At 42.3% G+C, this 20,499-nt stretch overlaps 1 protein-coding gene across 1 annotated transcript; it reads right to left on the reverse strand.

Annotated features, from left to right (window-relative positions):
- Positions 1-219: 219 nt before the first annotated feature.
- LOC148134798 (putative G protein-coupled receptor 139) lies at positions 220-18,895 on the reverse strand. Its single transcript, XM_087985367.1, has 2 exons — positions 18,757-18,895; positions 220-1,130 (listed from the first exon to the last, which is right to left on the reverse strand). Exons 1-2 carry the CDS (start codon positions 18,893-18,895, stop codon positions 220-222), a joined length of 1,050 nt encoding a protein of 349 aa, XP_087841493.1.
- Positions 18,896-20,499: the final 1,604 nt, after the last annotated feature.

Raw genomic sequence — 20,499 nt, forward strand, 5'->3', positions numbered from 1 at the left:
AGAATACTTTTATTGTTTACAAACTGAAGTTATCGATGCAGTCAGTGGGATGATGCTTTTTCTCACTGGTCCCTGATTTGTGAGAAGCATTAAATATGTCACTGTATTTCCCTATGGCATAAGGTTGTACAAAAAAGCACGACTCTCAGTCTGTTGCCACAGTGTCAGGCTATTTCATTGCGGAAACAGTGAACTGAAATGAGAAAACGATTAATGTATTCATTTCCGAGTGAATGTAACTGATTTTTGAAATTGGGTAAAGGGATGTTTCAGCACATTCTTCAGCTGCCTTTTGAACTTTGCTTGTGTCACGGCATAAATGGCAGTGTTTGTGCAGTAACTGAGGAGTTGCAGTTTGAAGCCCAATTCCCTCACAAAAGCATGTAGAAACATAGATGTATTCTCAATATGATCCATGCGGTACCATATGGCATATAACATGAACGTTGCCCATAATAGTATAAAATTGACTGAGATCGCAAAGAGTAAAATGACAGATTTTCTTCGATTTCTCATTTCTGTGTCACATTGAGCGTTTGCTTTGTTGTGAGCGCGGAGTCTCCTGCGGGCTCTGCTTGTCACTAAAATGTGTCTGACGGTGAGAACATTGAACATCAGAATCAGGAGAAATGGGAGAGCCGGGGTTAGAATGTGGTGAACGAACTCGATTGTGATCCAGACACGGGAGTAGCGAACATCCTTTGTTACATCACAAAACCAGGGTGCGTTTCCCAACCAATACCGATCTCTGAGCATAAAATACCAGAAAATGTTCTTTAAACAGCTCAGCACAGTCACTGCTCCCAGAACCACAGCCGCCGTCTTCTCACTGCAATATTTAATTTTCAGCTTCTGGCAACAAATTGCCACAAACCGATCAAAGGTGAAAATGACGGTGAACCAGACAGAACAGTCAGTGGCTGCATAAAGCAGGACAGCGTGGATATTACACACAGGGATGGAATATAAGAAATAAAACTGTTCATAATAAACAATTGGGATGTGTCTCAATATCAGATCGAAAATAATGACCAATAGATCCGCCACTACCATGGCCACCAGGTAACGTCTGACACACGGGGACAATCCACAATCTTTATAAAGGAGGAGGTAGATCGTCACTACGTTAACTGTGAGGGAGGAAACAAACAAATTATACATTAGCCTTGAGACCAAGTTTGTGTAACGATCCAGTGACATTTTCAAACCTGTCACTGCATTTATTAAAAGGATTGGAGCTGAAATAACAAAAGGGACAAATTTGTGTCATAAATCACAAGAAGCCCTCTCTCCCAAACACACAGGGATATACTCATAATAATTATGCTTTGTGGAACATTACCGCGCACTCGATCACTCGAGAGTGGACAGAGATAATTTATTCACAGTTCCTAATACGGAGGATGAAAACATTGTCGTTCTGTAGGATTCCCTCCCCGTTCATAGAGGACAGGTAGGGATTGGAAATTTCTGTCTTTTAGTCTAAAATGCGCTCGGCCCTCTGTCGTGAAGAAACTCAAACGCACGAAAACATATTAAACCATTTAACTGCCTCAGGAGACTTCCAAACAGGATCTGCTCCTCCCTGGAACCGGATCTCTTCCCTCAGGATCTTATCTTTTGTTCAAGTCACTGACGTCTATCCGTTTATAAATACTCTGTGAAAGAATATTCCAAGTATCACAAATGCAAAAAGCTGTTTCATGGTTCAGGGTTACGCTGTCATGTTTTTTTTTTCGGAGGGGTAATTAACCAGGCCAGGCTCTGATCAGAATGTTTTTCAACAGAGATGAAAAGGATTTTGAGAGAACTGTTGTTTATATGCACACAGATGAAACCTCAGGCCAAAGTGATAATGTTTTAGAAGTGAACTTTAGAATGAAAGGGGAGTGGTCAGCTCCCCTGCTGAGCAGTTTAGTTCAGTCCAGTACTGGTTGGGAGTTCAACAGTGAGCTGTCGGAATCACCCCCCCCCCCCCCCCCCCCCCACCCACCCCACTTCTAATTTCAACCTGCAAACATGTCGTACATTTATACTGTTTTGAAAGGGGTTTGCTTATTGGGACTGTTTGAAAATTTGGAACAGCATACTTTAAATCTAGTTTGCATCGATTGAGTTTTGTGGGGGTTCTTTATTCTGATCTTCGTGTTTCAGTGCGTAATTTTGTGAATGCATTTTTGTGTTTCAAAACTGGTAGTCAAACTCGCTAACTTAATCCTGGTAATTTTCACTGAATATTTAACTAAACAGATTGCAAATTATAGTCTGTGCTGCCGACTGAAGAATGTTTTGAGTGGTTTGGCCTCGTCCATATAAGGTTGGGGGCACTTTGCGGGATTTTAAATAGTGAGTGGCAGGTGCGAGTGTCTTTATGTCTGGTGTTGGTTTGGTTGGGTGGACAAAGCTTGGGAGAGTAATCGCTCTTTCGATCGCCAATTATTTTCTGGATGTGGATGCGTTGACTTTGGACGATTTGCAAGAAGAGAATAAGACAAAGATGCAAGATTTAGCAGAGAATCTGGAATTGGAACTGCCTGCTTCTCTGAAAAAAGTAGCGTTAATTGCAGCAGAAGGTAATCTTTTAGACGAGCTGGAAAATCCAACGGAATCTACAGAGATGACAAGAACTCCATTGCAAATGAAGCAGCTTGAATTTGAGGCGAGCGCTAAGGAATGGACAGCAGAAATGATGTAGCTTGATTTCCGATTAAATACAGAAGACAGCGAAAAAACACTGCAGCAGAAGAGAGGCAAAAAGGAATAGCAGAGAAAGAAAAAGAGACAGCCTTTGAAATTAAAAAACCGACACTTAAAAAGGAAATCCAGCTTAAAAGATTGGACGTTAAGGCTGAGGTGAGTTTTAGTGAGGAGTAGAGTAAAGGTGAGCACGCCCATGGTAGTCATAAACCGAGAGATAAACTGTTTAATTATATTCAAACATTGAATTTGACGAGAAGGATGTGGAAGACTTTTTCAACTCGTTGGAAAAACTGGCTAAACAAATGCAGTGACCAGTGGCAATGTGGGTTTCGTTGATCAAAACGAAACTTGCAGGTTCGGCTGGTAATATATTCGCATCACTACCAGAGGAGACATCTGGAAAATATGAGGTGGTGAAAAAAATCCATTTTAAGTGCATATGAGCTTGTACCAGAAGCCTTATAACAAAGTTGCAGGAATCTAAGGAGGGATGCTGGTCAAATCTATCCTGAGTTTGAAAGGATCAACGAGAAGTTTCGGCAGATGGATAAGAGCTTTCCAAATCGAGCAACCCTATGATGGCCTTAGAGAGGTAATTACTTTGTAGGAAGTCATAAAATCACTGTCTGATGTAGTCAAACTCTTGTGGAAGAGCAGAGAGTAAAAGCAGCAAAAGTAACAGCTGAAAGAGCTGATGAATATGTGCTGGTCCCTAAAACAGGGCTAGGCTTCGAGAATGAATTTCAGACCATTACGGAGAGAAATTGGGGCAAAGAGAAATTTTCACGTGGAAAGGGAAAGGTAGATCTCAGTGAAGATCATAAGGATAACTTACCACAAGGTAAGAAAAGAAACCCTTGAGGAAGACAAGGGCGTTAAAAGCTCCGTTGTTTTCATTGTCAATCCTAATATGCAACATCACAGCAAAAAGGGTTGGAGAAGAATTATTTACATTTTTTACTCGATATGGATTGTCAACAGAGATTCAGACAAATTAAGGATCAAACTTCACATCCAAACTATTCAGGGAGGCTATGAATAACTTGGGAATGAAGCAATTCAAATCTATTGCGTTTCATCCAGAATAGCAGGGAGGGCTTGAGAGATGGCATCAAATATTAAAGACCATGTTAAGGGTTTATGGTCAGGATTATCCAGAGGATTAGGATAAGGGACTTTTGTACTTTTGCAATCAGAGACATACCGAATGAATCGACCAAATTCAATCCAGTTGAATAAATGTTTGGGCATAAAGTAAGAGGATAGTTAAAATAGATTAAGGACAAATTAACCAGTCAGAAATTAGATGGCATTTGGACGATGTATCAAATTGTGGTGAACTATGAAATAGAGGTGGGGAGTTGTCTAGATAACATTGAAAAGTATCACAGCATACTATGAAACAGGAAGCGGATAAGAAATCACAAATTCGCAAATTTGCAACTGGAGATAAAGTATTGTTATCACTTCCAGTAACAGGTGAGCTGTTCAAAGCAAGGTTTAGTGGACCGTACTAAATCGAGAAGAAATTGTGTGAGGTCCACTACTTGGTAAGAACACCAGATAGGAAGAAATCTCACAGACTGTATTTTGAAAGGGATGGACAGCAAGTGGAGGAGGTGTTAATGATTACAGCACAGAAGGAAGAACCACGTTCAGACGATTCTGAATTGGACATTTCTCAAATCAAATTGAACAATGAGGAATTTGTCAAAAAGTGTGATAAATTATTGACTTACCTTCCTCAAGAAAATCGAAATGACCTGAAAGTGTTATTACTATGACCTGGGGAGATATGCGGAAATAAACTGAGAAGTACTAACCTAATTGTGCATCATGTAGAGATAGGAGATGGTGTACCGATTAAGAAACATCTGTATAGGCATAACCCTATAGGCACAGGTTCAGAAGGAGATAGAGTGCATGCTCCAAGATGGCATAACTGAAGTGAGCTCCAGTAACTAGAGCTCACCCATAGGCATCGTGTCAAAGCCAGAGCGTATCCAACGATTATTTATGGACTAACACAATGTCAAAGACTGCTGCAAAGACTGATGCATATCCAATTCTACGGTTGTGGGACTGTGACCAAAATGTGGGACAAGCAACTTACATTTCTAAGTTGGATTTGCTCAGAAGCTGCTGGCAAGTACTTCTGTCAGAGAAAGCAAAAGCGATTTCGGCTTTCGTAGCGCCAAATGATTATATCAGTTCAAAGTCATGCCTTTTCGTATGAAACAAAAACGCTCTAGCCATATTTCAGAGACTGACTAATAAGGTTCTTGCTGGATTGCCAAACTGTGTGGTGTGTATTGATGATCTAGTGATTTTTAGTTCCCCATGGAAGGAATATTTACAGCATTTATTGGATTTGTTGAAACGACTTCAGAAGGCGGACTTGGTGGTATGGCGAGCTAAAAGTGAATTTGTGAAAGCCCAGGTCACATTTCTAGGCCATATTATTGGAGACGTGGCCCCACCAGACACGAAAATGAAAGTAATTTGTGAACTTCCCACACCGTCGATGAAAAGAGCTAAACAACGGTTCCTGGGATTGAGTGGATTTGACCAAACGTTTGTGCCGAATCGTAAGCAGAGTGACTGCTCCACTCACTGGATTGATAAAAATGGGCAAACCTTTTCAGCGGACAGAGGACTGTCAAACGGCATTTGACAGCCTAATAACTCTGTCTACCACTGCCCCAGTATTAGCCACCCGGATTACACAAAGCCTTTAAAGGTGGTTATCTATGTCAGTGATGCGGGTGTCAGTGTGGTGCTCCTGCAGGAGGATGTATAAGCGACAGTAAAGCCCATCGTGTATTTTTCCAGGAATTTGAGAGCTCATCAACAGAAATATTTAACAGTGGAGAATAGATGTGAAGCTTGGTCGTGGAATGCATCATTTCAGTGTTTGCATTTCCAACAATGTACCTGAGACAATCGTATGCACTGATCATAACTCATTGACGTTTGTGGAAAATTTTAAGAACAAAAATGCCAGACTGTTTAGACAGAACTTGTTGCAGCTATTCGATTTGACAATTGTGCATGTGTCAGGTCGCAAAAACTGACTTCCGATGCCTTATCGAGATTGAAATGACATCCAGAGGCGTTTGCTGGTGGGTGTACCATTGCCTGAATTTGCATGTGGTTGTGCATGTTTGCATGTTTATAGTTAGTATAGTGCATATGCCTGTTAGTCTACTAACTGGTTTTTGAAAGGTTAAACATGAGGACATCTTTTGGTATTGAGAGTTCTTTTTTTTATGGGGACTGGTGTCACAAAGTTAATCCGTATTTTTTGAAATGATGTTCCTGGGCTCAAAGATATTCTGTCCTTGATTTCTTTCAGTGGGTAAGAAACCAAGCCGTGCTCTGGTTTTGCTGGTTTGATACAGAGATGAAAAGAATTCTGAAAGGCCTTTTGCTTCTATGTAAATAGATTAAACTTCGAGCCAAAGTGTTCATGATTTAGAAGTGACCTCTGGACTGAAAGCAGAGTGGTGAGTTCTCTCGCTGTACAGTTTAATTTTGTCCAGTACTACTTGGGAGTTCAATAGTGAGCTGTGTGGGAAATCTCTCTCTCTCTCTCTCTCTCTCTCCTAACTTCAACCTGTTACATTTGTACGGGTGTTTAAATTCGTTTACTTATTGCGACTGTTTGGAACATCATACCTACGTCTATATTGGATAGACTGATTTCTGTAGGGGTTCTTAAATTCTTTTCTATGTGTTTCATTGTGTAATTTTGTGATTTGTTTTTTGTCTGTTTTAAACCTGATCGGCAAACTCGTTGACATAATCCACGTAGTTTTCATTGCACACTTACCAAACCTAATTGCACAGTTATGGTATGGAATGCCTCCTGAAGATTATTTTGAGTGGTCTGGCCTCGTCCAAAACACAGGAAATGTCAATTACCGAAAGTTCTGGAAAATGTCTGTGATAGAAACTTTATGCCAGATATACAATATTCTGGGGAATGTCAGTTGCAGGGTGTTGCAGGAAGTATGGATGATAGAATATTCCAGAGAATAACAGTTATAGAATTTTCCAGGGAATGTCAAGTATAGAATGTTAGAGTGTCATGGAGATCCACATCACAAAGGCCTTTTTGCCCAGTAAGTTAATTGAGACCCACTCAGCCTCACTGTGGGAATCTCTCCCAAAACTCAACTGGTGATTTGCAAGAAAAAAAACATTACGGTTTATACAATCTCGATCAATTGTTCTTTAATCCGCTTTTACAATCATACAGATGGCATCCCTAATTCCAAGATTTCTCCCCACCTACTTTTCATTTGTTTTATAACACTCAAAAATATAAAATGTTCTGGATATTCAGTTCCCAATATCAGCCCCTCTGTAGCAATGTCTCTCCAATTCCATTAAATCATATCGATTTCCCCTCGAAGTCTGCAGTGAATTCCTTAATCTGTTTTGAGAATACAAAATGCATTTCGATATAGTAGTTTCATTCAGCTTTTTAACCCATTTTCCCCTGCTCCAATGTTACGTCGACTCGTCACATTCACCAGTCAGGAAACAATCTGAGATAGTCTGACTCAGATAATTAAACCCGATGGGCAATGTTTCATGAAGCTCCATCAGACTGCGTGAGCAGATCCTGTCCCACCAGTAGGAGAGTCTGACCTGTGGTGGGTGCACCATAGTTTACATTCAAGGATGGAAGTACTTCGAAGTTCCCCAACATTGATTCCAGAACCCGGGAAATCTAATGGTAACAGGTCAGGGATGGTCTACGAAATCTCCTGATGTTGGACATACCTTGCCCTCCACACGATTCCACGTTGATGAATCAGTCCTGTTCGACTTTGCAAACAAATCAGCGGAAGCTTTGAGGGTGACAAGGACACAGAACGTACTCAGGGTGTTGTACACCAAGAGTGTCTCCACAGGCACACCATTGAATGAGTAGAGCAAGACCTAAAATACAGCGCAGCCAGACTGCGGGAAGTGATGGGTGAAACACAAGAGTGAAGCATTCTCATTGAGATGTTTCATTCCCGAACAGTATCTGTGGTAGCACCCAGCATGCAGTCCTGGCAGACGGAAAGTCTCTGCTTCACATTTAAGATAAAGCCTACTGTGTTATGTGGCCCGAACTCCTGCGCAGTAGGGCATATTTCCAAACGACCGTGCAAGTGGAAACTGGCCATTCATGAGACATTGTTGGCTGTCAACAGCTGCAATACCAATGGCCTTCCCGCCATCATAAAGTCAGAAGTGAACTGTTCACTGATGTTTCTAAGATATTTAGAACCATTTGCAGTTACACAGCTACTGCAAAAACGCTATTCAGCCCATGAAGAATTTTAAAGAAAGAACAGAAAGAAGCCATTCAGCCGTTGAAGGATGTTACTCAGCAGTTGGACCAGATCTTTTAATCTCTAATGAATGTTATACAGGAAATGGAAGGGAATATTCAACCTTTCAAAGCTGCTACATCAGTATGCGGGTGGATAGGTTCCGGAGCCAGAAGCTGGTATAAATTAGGGATGAATTAGTATCTATCAGTTTCACAGAAATTACTAAATACAGTGACACAGTGATCAGTGCTGAGTCCACAACTATTTTCTCATTTTCCAAATGGTTTTAATTAATGGAACAATACGTTCTAATTAAATTCGTCAATCACGCTACATTAGGTAGGAAGCGTAGTTTTCAACAGGACATCCAGAGTTCGGAATTCGATAAGCAATGGACAGCAACTTGGCAGATGGGATATAACGTCGGTAACTGTGAACCTGTGAATTCTTCAGGACAATAAAAGGCCTGTGCATTATATCAACGGAGAAATTATGGGATTTATTGATACAGTGTACACTGATGCTTTCACTCTGACGTTCAAACATCGGACGTGCTGCTCCAACTGCCTGACAGGGAGTTCCCTGACGTTCCCAGTGACCCCATTGCTCTCAGTACACACGGGATATATGATGTGGCTGGTTGGCGTTGGGGAAAGGCGTGGAGGAGGGTGTATTGAACCGTGTATCAAGGTGGGGGCGGCGGCCTTTATCTGAGACGTAATTCTTTCTTTTCACAAGGAGAACCGAAGGTGACGGAAATTGTTGATTGCTTCGAAGTGAAGAGGCAGTAGCTGCTGTCAGGACAGTGGATATTCACCAACATGATGTACTGTGCATGGTCACACTGCATCGTAAATAGAGTGAGAGACGGAGTGTCCAATCACAAGAATGAGAACACAAAGTAAAGGCATTGCCAGAGCAGCTGAAATGATTCGTTAAACAACATTCCCAATTCACACCACAGAACCAGTCCAAAAACTATAAACCCAAAGGAGATATCCACTCAGCGTAGAACACTGTGTAGACCATGCTCTGGTCTGTCCAACCAAGAAATCTGCCCAGAGTGGAACATTTTATCGTCCACACCATTGCATCGATCTATAAACCCGGACTAAATATCTGTCCAATACGGAGAGCTATTCAGACCACAGTAGTAAACTTTTATCCAAGCCCTTTCAGTGAGTTTGAGATGAATTTTATTCGACTATCTCTAACTTTCAATATGCTTTGATGTATTCTTCCAAATTATGTTGAGAATGAATTGTAAAGACCTGAAACAAACCCAATAGCAGCATACCGGTCAGCAATGGGAATATTTATCTTCTTCTGTCAATATTTCAGGGGCAACATTACAAAGAATCGGATAAAACTGCTCAAGTCTCCAAAGTAATTCTTTTCTCATGGAAACAGTCGTCAAGTATCATAAACATGGCGGCAGATTCTGCATTTTCCGGCCGGAGAACCTCTGCGCCGCCTGTACTTTTTCACTTTCTCATCTTATTTTGGTTTCAGTGAAGAATTTTCAAAACTTTTACCGTATTAAAGTTTTTCTGAGAAGAATGGAGGTGGGGTATCCTGGAGGGGAGTCCAAAACTGGAGTCTGGCGTGGGAGGGAAGACACCAAGTTTTGAAGCCCAGCTTGGTCTGCAAACTGAGCAAGGCGCGATATGGAGACTCGGCCTGATGTGTTCCGAAGACTCTGCCGTGGTCTCGAGACTTAACCCATTGCAGTCTGTGGACTGGGCCCAATGCGGTCTGGAGACGCCGCCTGGTGTTGTCTGGAGCCTGGGCCCAGTGCAGTCTGGAGACTTAACTTGGTGCAGACTGGAGCCTCAGCCCAATAGCTTCTAGACGCTCTTCCCGGTGCAGTCTGGATACTTGTCCCATTGCAGTGTGGAGACTCGGTCCGATGCAGTCTGGAGACTCCACGAGGTTCAGTCTGGAAACTCGACACAATAGCATTTGGATGCCTAGTGCGATCTGGAGATATAGCCCATTGCTGTCTGGAGAATCCACCCAGTGCTTTCCGGCAACTTTGCTTGGTGCAGTCTGCAGACCTGACCCCTTGCAGTCTGGAGACTGGGCCTGGAGCACCGGGAGACTGGGCCTGGTGCAGTCTTGAGACTGTACGTGCTGTGGAGTTGAGACTGCTTCCAGTGCAGTCTGGACAGTGGGACCGTTGTGGTGTGAAGACTGGGTCCGGAGCAGTATGGAAACTGGGTTCAGTGCTGCCTGGATACAAAGCCTGCTGCATTGTGGAGCATCGGACTGATGCAGTTTGTAGACTTCGCTCTGTGCAGTCTGGAGACTCGGCTCAGTCTGGAGACTCATCCCGGTTTTGTCTAGAGACTTGGTCGGGTGCAGTCATGAGATTCAGCGCAGTATGGTCTGGAGACTCGGCCCAACGTAGTTTGGAGACTTGGCCCAGGGCGGTCTGGAGATGGATCCCATAGTTTTCGGGAGACTGGGCCCAGCACGGGCCGGGATCTGGGCCCGGGGTATCCTGGAGACTGTGCTCAGTGCGGTCTGGAGATTCAGGCCGGTGCAGTCTGGAGACTCGGTGCTCGCAGAGACTGGGTTTATGGACTCTAAATCGAGTCTTTTTTTATTTTACGTTCTTATTGTTGTACTGTACTTCCATTTTTCTTTCTTGCATTTTTGTATCAAATGCTTAAGAATCTGTACCTCGGTTACAGAGTCCGTATAGCGTACATTCAGACCATATGATCCAACATCTCCACACTGATCCTCCAAAGTGTAACCCACAGCGACCCGTTCCCCAAATTTATTAATCTACATTGACCCCTGCTTAATGCACCTCACTTACACATTCATGAACACTATGGACAATTTAGCATTGCCAAGTCACCTTCCGTACCCATCTTTGGATTGTTGGAGGAAACTGGATCACCCTGACGAAACCCACGCAGACACGGACAGAATGGGCAGAAGCCACATGTCCAATCGTCCGAGGCTGGAATCGCTGGTTCCCCGGCGCTGCGAGGCCGTAGTCCTAACCACTGAGTGACCATGCTGCCTGAATCTAGGATCTAATAAGGCGAAATGAGCAATGACATCAGAAACTTTTCAATGAACTCCTCAGATTTCACACGACAACCAACTGAGTTCAAAAGAGTCATTGTCTTTGATGCCTTTTCAAACAAAGCTGCTGCTTGTGCACTAGCGCGGAGGGGGCATCAGAGTGTGGTATTACACCACTTTAAACTCAGGAGGGTGAGACAGACGGAGAGGCAGAGAGAGTGAAGAGGAACATTTTGATCCCCATTCAATGAATTCACTTACAAAACAACAGAATCCCAAATGGTCAGAGATGCAGATGCAGAGATACACACATTAATACACTGTAGCACAAAGACACAGGCAAACATAGAAACAAACGCATATACTCACAACAATAAATTGAGACACAAGCAATTATTCGCACCCTGAAGTCTGCAGTCTCATTCAATATGATCGTGGCTCATCTGAACTAGACCTCAACGCTATTTCCCCATGGGACATAAGGCAGGCAAGTGACTGAGCTGTGAGAGAGAGAGAACGATGGGACCAGTGACCGTAGTACTATTAGTTTGAGAATACTTCTGGAAATGAATAGGCCTGTAAGTAAGTTAACGCTATAAACTGGGGAAAATATAATTTAGGTATAACTGTATTAGGCAGGAACTTTAAAGAAAGATGATTGGGGGAAGCTATTCACGGTAAGTGAGTTGCTAGAAAATGGCAGTCTTTCAAAAGTGAGACAACGGGAGTTCAGAGACATGTGGTTAGTGTGAAGGGAAATGCTTGCAAAAGTAGTGAACAGTGTATGAATGAGGGCTATTGAGGTTCTGGTCAAGAAATATGGAGGAGCTATATGTCAGGTATCGGGAGGTGGGATCAAATGAATACCTTCAAGAGCATGCAAGAGTACACTTATGACGGCCATCAGGTGAGCAAAATGAATGCAACAATGTTGCTCCTTTAACAAGGCAAAAGTATCCTTAACTTTTTTTTCAGATGTTCGTAAAAGGCACACACTCCGAAAAATCTGGGCATGATAGGGTTTTACGGCCAGTTTACTTGTAGGTAACAGATACTGTCTCAGGTACAAGACTTTCGAGTTTCAAAAAAGCAATTGCACAATGAGAGGGGATTTGCGGGTTCTCCCAACTCAGCTTCTCTCTGGTTTGGTTTGGTGTACGGGGATTTGGAACATAAGGACATAACAGACGTAAGAAATATGAGCAGTAGTGTGCCATCCAGCACTTCGAGACTACTCCGCCATTCAATAAGAGCATGGCTGATCTTTTCGTTGACTCAGGAGCACTTACCCATACACTCGCCATACCCTTAGTTCGTTTAGTTTTGAAAAAGCAAAACCTTAGCTTTAAAAATGTTTTTGACGTAGCGTCAACCACTTCCCTTGGCAAGGTATTCCATAGATTAACAACACGCTCTGAAGAAATTCATTCTGAATTCAGTCCTAAATCTCCCGCGTCTAATTTTGTGGTTATGCCCTCTTGTCCTACCTTCACCTGCCAGTGGATACTTCTTCTCTACTGCTACCTTATCCATTCCCTGCATAATTATATATATTTCTATGAGATTCCCCCCTCATTCTCTGAGTGTCATTGAATATAATCCCAATCTATGCAATCTCTCCTCATAAACCAACCCGCCAACTCTGGAATCAACATTGTGATACTCCTCTGCACCCCCTCCACTGCTGGTACAACCTTTCTGAAATGACGAAACGAAAGCTGTACGCATTTGCGTTCCTAATCACTTGCTGTACCTGCAGACCAAACTTCTGTCATTCGTGCACAAGGACGCCCAGGTACCTCTGCATGGAGCATGCAACAACTTTTTCCCATTCAATAATAAGCATTTTTACTCTTTCCCCTACCAAAATGCATTACTTCACATTTATTAACATAGAATTCTTTCTGCCAGACCTCTTTCCACTCACTCAATGTATCTGTTTGCCTATGAAATGTTACACAGTCCTCTGCACACTTTGCTATACCGCCCAGCATATTGCCATCTGCAAACATTGACAGCCTAAACATGTTCCCCAATTCGAAATCATCCATGCAACTTGTGAGTAATTGCTTTCCCAACACCGATCATTGTGGCCCAACACTAATCACGGATACCATCATTAAGTTGGTATAATCTGTTCGGTATTTGAACAGTTTAAGTGATTTTGTATGCTGTTAGTTTTTGGTTGTGTTTAATTGTTAATATTGTAAAGAAGTTCTGTAATATTTAAAACTAAGTGCTTTGAACAGCGGCATCACTGCCGGGATATTCAAGTTACACCCGCTTAAAACAACTGGCAAAGTTAGTTTCTGGGGTTTTTTTTTTAATGTTTTAAGGGGGTCTGGGCTGGTCCATAAAAGACTGAGGCTTTTTGCGGGATTTGGTCGATATTTGCAGTTTGGGATGAGGGTTGTTGTATCGAGTCGTAGCTGTTAGTAAGTTTATTCTGGATGTTGAATTCTGTTCATTTAAACAGTGCTTGGGATAGCATTGGCTCTCTCAGTCACCAATGGCTTTCTGGAGGTGGAGGAAGTTCCCTTGGGGGTATCAAAAAAGGTGATGAAGTCCAGGAGGCTGGACTTAGCAGGCAACCTGGAGTTGGAGCTGCCTCCCCCCGGGAGGAAAGCAGAGATAATTACAGCAATAGGTCAGCGTTTAAATTTGCTCGAAACGCCATCAGATCTTTCAAGATGGCTAAAATTCAGTTGAACGCGAAGCACCTTGAGTTTGAGGGAAACGACGTCGAATTACGATGAAAAGGCGAGAGAAGATTCGATTCCCTACAGTGTGGAAACAGGCCATTTGGCCCAATAAGTTGGAAGAGTAACCCACCCAGACCCTTTTCCCTCTGACTAATGCACCAAACACTGTGGGCAATTGAGCATGGCCAATTCAACAGACGTGCATATCGTTGGATAGTGGGAGGAAACTGGAATACTCGGAGGAAATCCACACAGACAAGGAGAAAATATGCAAACTCCATACAGGCAGTCGCCCAAGTCTTGAATCGATCCCAGATCCGTGTCAGCAGTGCTAACCACTTAGCCACCGTGCCACCCTAAGGAGAACAAGAGAGATAGAGAGAAAGAGAGAGAGCAGAAATGAAGAAAGGCATGGAATTTGAAATTGAGAAATTGGCACTAATAAAGGAGTTCAAAATTCACTTTCTAAAGCAGTGAGAACTCACGTGGACGTGAAGAGAGTTAAAACGGCAAGAATCGCAGCTGGAATGGCTCACGCTTATGAATTGGTCCATAAATCAAAGTTTGCCTTCCAAACTCCATTTTCATCCTTGAGGGATAGAAATTGTGGAAAAGGAAAGGAGAAGGTAATCTCGGTAAAGATTAGAAGGATACTCGACTCCACAGGGTGAAAAAGAAACCCATGAAGGATCAAGAGGAGTTTTTAAAAAGCGGCAGCGTTTTAACTGCAATAAAGTAAGCCGCATAAAATCACATTGTTGGTGGGTTAGGAAAAGCACGAGGAAGCCAGATGTCGGAAAAAAGGATAATCAGTGAATTGTTTTGAGTGGTAAAAGAAAGCACAGTGAAGGCTGGGAAGCTGCACCAGAATGTACAAACTGTTCGAAAGTTGCTGAAGGAGTAAGTGCCAGATCTTCTTCGACCAAATACTGGGAAGGTAAAGTTTATTCGCAAAGGACAGGAGCAGCAGGGAAAGAGGTTACAATATTAAGAGATACCGAATCCTTTCAATGTGTGAGATTGAAAGATGGGGAGATATGCACTTCTGAATGACCAGCGCCTGAAAATGTACCAGTAATGGGAATTCATGGTGAGGCAAAAATCACTCATTTATGTAAAGTGAGGGTAAATTTTCCAGCGAAGATTGGAAAATTGAACGTTGGGTGATTGGACAAACTCTCAGCTCCAGGAATACATTTTTGTCTTTGCTAATGATGTTGCTGATTGACTAGTAGGAGTGCTGACTACTGTGGTTTAAAAGCTAATGGAAAACCAAGAAACTGAGTTATTGCAGAACACACATCCCAGAATTTATCCTGACTCATTTACAACGAGGTCACAATGTAGTGAGTTGAAACTAGAGAGACATCAATACTACAGTTAATAAGGTTGAAGTGGAATCAGCAGAGACTCTATTTAATCAGATGGTTGCGACAAATCAGAAGCAGAATAATGATAAAACCGATATTTTTTATCACAGATAATTTAATTGAGTTACAGCAGCGAGCTGAAATTTAAAGAAATTTTATCACAGCACATACACAATAAAAATAATCTGACTGCGTCGCTGACTGTTATTATCTCAGAAATGATGTATTAATGAGGAAATGGAGACCATCACACATTCATGCAGATGAGAAACTGGCAAAGTTTCATCAAATCTTATTGCCAGTGGGGTATAGACAGGAGGTGTTGTAGGTGGCCCATGGTCTACCACTGGGGAATTATTTAGGGGTGAGATAACCTCAAGCTAATATACACTGACATTTTACTGGCCTGGACTAGCGAAGGATGTAGTTGAATTTTGCTGGGAATGTCAAACGTTTCAAGTAATTGGCAAAACACATGCAGTTATGAAACCCGCGCGTTAAATACCTATTCCTAGATTTGAGGAACCTTTACGAAGGTCTTAACTGATTGTGTAGGGCTACTAGCTCAACGGAAAAGTGGGGATCAGTATATATTAACAATAATGGATGTTTCCACGAGATTTCCAGAGGAGTTCCATTGCAGTAGCACAGCTAAGAAATATGCGGAAGAAATACTAAACACTTTCATTAAATATGGAATACTAAGAAGGATCCAATCGATCAAGGGTCAAACTTTACATCGAAAATTCTCAAGGAAGAAAACTGCTCAAATCCACTGCGCACCATCTCGTTTCGGAGTGAGCATGAGGAAGGTAGCATCAGACATTGAAGACCATGACGAGGGCTGATTGCCAAAACTATCCAGATGACTGACATAAGGGAATTCCGTTTGTGCGATTTTTGCGATCAGTGAAGCAACAGAAGAATCAAAAGAATTCAGTCCGTTTAGTTTTTGGGCATAATGGCAGAAGATCTCTAAAACTGATTGAGGAGAAATTGGCAAGTCAGAATTCAGAGATCACACAGTTGGACTATATTTCGAACGTTCAGTAACAATTAAATAGAGTGGGGGAGTTGACTAAACAAGATTTGAAAGAATCGCAGCATACAATGGAACAGCAAACAGACAAAAAATCAGAAACTGCAAATTTGCTGTTGGAGATAAGGCGTTCATGGTATTTCCAGTGATTGGCGAACCTTTAAAACCAAGGTTTAGTGGATCTTATCAAATCAAAAGTAAAATTGAGTGAGGTGAACTCCAGACAGAAAGGAATCTCACAGAGTGTGTCATGTGAATATATTCAAAGGGTATTTTGACAGAGAAGGAAAAGAAGAGGAGAATGTGTTATTGATTACAACACAGAGGGGAAAACCAAGTTCAGAGAATTCTAAATTGTTAAGTAATGTTCAAACATTCTATTTTTAATGCAGACGCCGTGTCACTCTTTCTCAAAAGCTGCTTAAGAGCAAGGTTATGAATTAACACTTCTGATCACGGAACACCAAATCTGAAATTAGCTGATCTCTCGTTTGGTTCACGACACACGCTTCAACCTACCTCATATATAGTTATGGAAATTATTTGTCGCAGCATTAGTACTCACTTGATTAAGGGAATTGAAATGGAACTTGAATCATTCATTGTTACCGCAGCACCTACAATGCTTGCAGATCTAATTTCCAGAGCATAAGATGCATAAAATCTGTGAGACAATTTTATGTCAGATATGCAACTCACCAAAGTTTCGTTCTCCTTGCTCTTTGTAAGCTCCATCCAAACTGATTTGGTGGAAATTAAAGGACGGGATCTGTGTTGTTATTTCTAATAGACGTGGACAAGACATTAGGTGAGGCTTCCTTTGACGCTGAGATGGTCGGCAGACATGTCCAGCAATACAGGAGAAGCATTAATAGCCTGCCCCGTTCTGCCAGGACAAGTGTCACTGTATTCTCTCTGCTCCCGTACACTCGCTGTACATCAGTATAGCAGCAAAAGCCAATAAAGGCTCATGCTCTACCACTCTCACTATTGAATGAAACACCCTTTCTCATTCAGTCTCTCCGTCGCCTACACAACAGCCTCACACTGATAACACTGTATTGATTCAACACTGTGCACTGACTCACTCTGGACACCTCAACTTCCCCCCCCCCCTCGCCCCCCCCAATCTGCACAGGCACTAACTGCAGGGCCACCACTCCCATCCTCCCTCCCTTTCTCACATGACAGGGGAAACAGTCTTTAATAGGACAGAATTGGAAAAGCCGGATTTTGGAGTGCTAATCAGCTGTTGCCTAACCCCCGGCCCCCGCCATTTGAGGAGGAACATTACATGAGTCGGACAGGACGAGGAGATTCTGAAACATCCACATCCCACTAGCCAAGTAAGGAGCAATGTTCAGTGAAAGGCAGTTCTCACTTTAAACCTATTGTCACTTCCACCGTCAGTTCTCCCATTTCTAAAACAACACACACCTCATTTAGAACATAGAACACAGAACAATCCAGTGCAGAACAGGCCATTTGGCCCTCGATGTTGCGTCGACCTGTGAACCAGGCCATCTGACCACCATGGGGAGTATTGCAAACCTTTGTCAGTATATTGCTGCTAAACATGGTCTCGATTTCGGCCGAGCACTGGACGATTTGCAGCCCATACGGAGAGTAACAGTAATTGGGTCTTCCACAAATTTATTTCTGTATCTCCATATACACCCACTCAAGGCAACGAGTTTTACGTGTACGTGTGTGTGTGTGTGTGTGTGTGCGTTTCTGGGGCGTTCGTAGATGTGAAAATCATTGTCAGAGAGAGTAAGTGCATGAAGGAAATTAATTTTAATATGAACAACTAGCAGCAGTTTTTTTTAATGCACAGGAGAAGCACTGAGGGCAAGATATGATGACGTGATTGAAAAAAAAATATAATGGCATTTCCAGTGCGAATAACAATTTCGATCAGTGCCTACAGAAATGATGGATGGATCGGATTTTGTTTTGTGTTCAGACACGATCCATACCGCGTCGACTCAGATTTTCTTATGCAGATGTGCTGCTGGTATTGTCAGCAACAGATTATTGACATCACTGAGTCTGTATTTCATAGCTCAAGTCTTAACTATCAGATGGGATGAGACAGTGAAGTATATTCTGGAGTTGTTTGGAATTACAATTAGGAATGTTCAGGGTGTGGTGTCAGGAATCATTTCATGGCCAGAATGATCACGACAGTTGCGATTTGAATGTTTCAGCCTCAGATGTTGGCCAGAGATGGTATGGAGTCAGAGGAAGGAAATAGAGTTCATAACCAGAACAGAAGTGAGTGACCTCCATTCTCCCAATATTTGAATAACAAGGTCAGTTATACAACGAACCGTGGTTCACAGCTGAATCTGAACATAGAGACCCAAAGGGACACTGCTCGAAGGAAAGAGGGAGAAGACCGCATGAACAAGTTCACTGATGCAGTTAGCAGCGGTTTGTGGAATGAATATCTGAATTCAATCTCTTAGCAGGTACAATAATAGCAGCAAGGAGAGTAGACGAAATGAAGAGAACAGTATTGAAGTCAAAACGCTGAACATAATTAATAAATGGAAAGTGAGACTTACCAGGGACGCCAACGATAGCCAGGATTGGATAATAAATATACTGAATAATGCGAAGTATATATTCAATCAGCGCTGATAATGGCAAATATTCATAATATGTAGAAATAACCCAAATATTCCAGTATAAATCCCTGTCCATTGTTTGAACATTCCAGTATAATGTTATCAGATTCTGATCCATTGTTTGAACATTCCAGTATAATGTTCTCAGATTCTGATCTCTCCTCACCGTCCTTCTGGAGCTTCTGATCTCTGTTAGTGCTTTCCCGGCTCCCACTCGCTCTTTGGGCTAACACATTGAATGGAGCACATTTATTATTAAAAGATGTAAACCCTCCACTGGAATAGTTAGAATCCATGGAGACTCTCATTAATCACAGTCACTAAACAAACAGGCTGAGTTAACCCCTTCCTTGCGTCACTTTTCATGCAAAAACAAAAGGGAACATTTACTCACGGTGCATGGATGGCATGGATGAGGGTGTCTCAACTGTGGACCATAAATCTTTCAATACTTTAAATCCTCCTTCCTTGTATGTGGGACTGGCACCAAGCCGCTGCAGGGTTGTACATATTCCACCCTGTTTATAAGAGGCTAGCTGGTGGGGAAAATAGTAGAGATCATAAGCCTGGGTAATAATATTTATGGCTCATTAAGTTTATGCAATGTTTCTCCTGTTCTTAAGTGCCCTGTTTTCAATCCTGTCATAACATTTAGATTTGAATCAGCGCATTGAGACTGCTGGATAGGTTGCAATCTGCCCCGTCTCTCTGTACAGAGGGATAGAATGAGACCATTCAACCTCTTGAGTCTGTTACAGAGCGACAGGAGGAGGCCATTCAGCCTCTCCTGCCTGTTGCACGAGGTGATTCTGCTTCTTGAGCCTGTTTGCAGCAACTATAAATACTAAAATAGATATGGAGAAGAGTTGTTCTGATATAAAGTTCGAAATTGAGTAAAGCCAATTATGAACGTTTTATGCAAGCACATTGAAAAGCTGCTCAGGACAGACTATTCGCAGAAAAGTGGGATGCCTTTACAAATTAGATTACTGAGTCTAGCAGCAATATGTTTCTGTTCATGAGTAGGGCAAGGCTGGCAGGTGGAAGGAATGCTGAATGGCTGGTGAAGTTGACGCTCTGATCGAGAAACAAAAGAAAGCATGTGATTGGGTTGGACAGCAGAGATCATGTGAATGGATCGAGGAGTACAGGCACAGCAGGTTGACGCTCAAGAGAGAAAGCAGGAAGGCAAAATGGGGACATGAGAAAGATTCAGGAAATAGGGTCAGTGAGAAACCAAAGGGATTCTGCAAATGCAGTAAGGACAAAAGAGTAACTGGCGAAAGAACAGGTCCCCTTAAAGAATAGCAAGGCCGCATATGTGTGGAACCACCGATGTTGGGTGAGATACTCTATGAATATTTCATATCAGTATTTCCTGTAAAGAAGGATATTGATTCTAGAGAACTTGTGGAAATAAATGGTTATATCTTGCGAAGTGTGAATACCAATGATGAGGAAGAGTAAAAGTTTTAAAATGCTTAAAGACGGATAACTGCCTGGAACCAGATCAGTTGTAACCCAGAGCTCTGTGAAAAGCTAAGGAAGTGATTGTTTGGGCCCCATAATGAGATATTTGTATCATGGGTAGCCACGGATGAGGTTCCAGAAGATTGGAAGTTGGTTAATGCAGTATCGTTCTTGAGGAAATGTGGTAATGAAAAGCCAGAGAACGACACA

This window comes from Chiloscyllium plagiosum, unplaced genomic scaffold (genome assembly GCF_037043375.1).
Source record: "Chiloscyllium plagiosum isolate Xiang-an unplaced genomic scaffold, Cpla_swu_hap1 HiC_scaffold_52, whole genome shotgun sequence".
Classification (NCBI taxonomy): domain Eukaryota; kingdom Metazoa; phylum Chordata; class Chondrichthyes; order Orectolobiformes; family Hemiscylliidae; genus Chiloscyllium; species Chiloscyllium plagiosum.

Excerpts from the sequence above, each read along its gene's own strand:
- LOC148134798 (XM_087985367.1), bottom strand. The coding sequence starts at position 18,895 with ATGGACAGGGATTTATACTGGAATATTTGGGTTATTTCTACATATTAT. Across the intron at positions 1,131-18,756 it reads GGCTATCGTTGGCGTCCCTG|TTAACGTAGTGACGATCTAC; the intron begins GTAAGTCTCACT and ends CCTCCCTCACAG.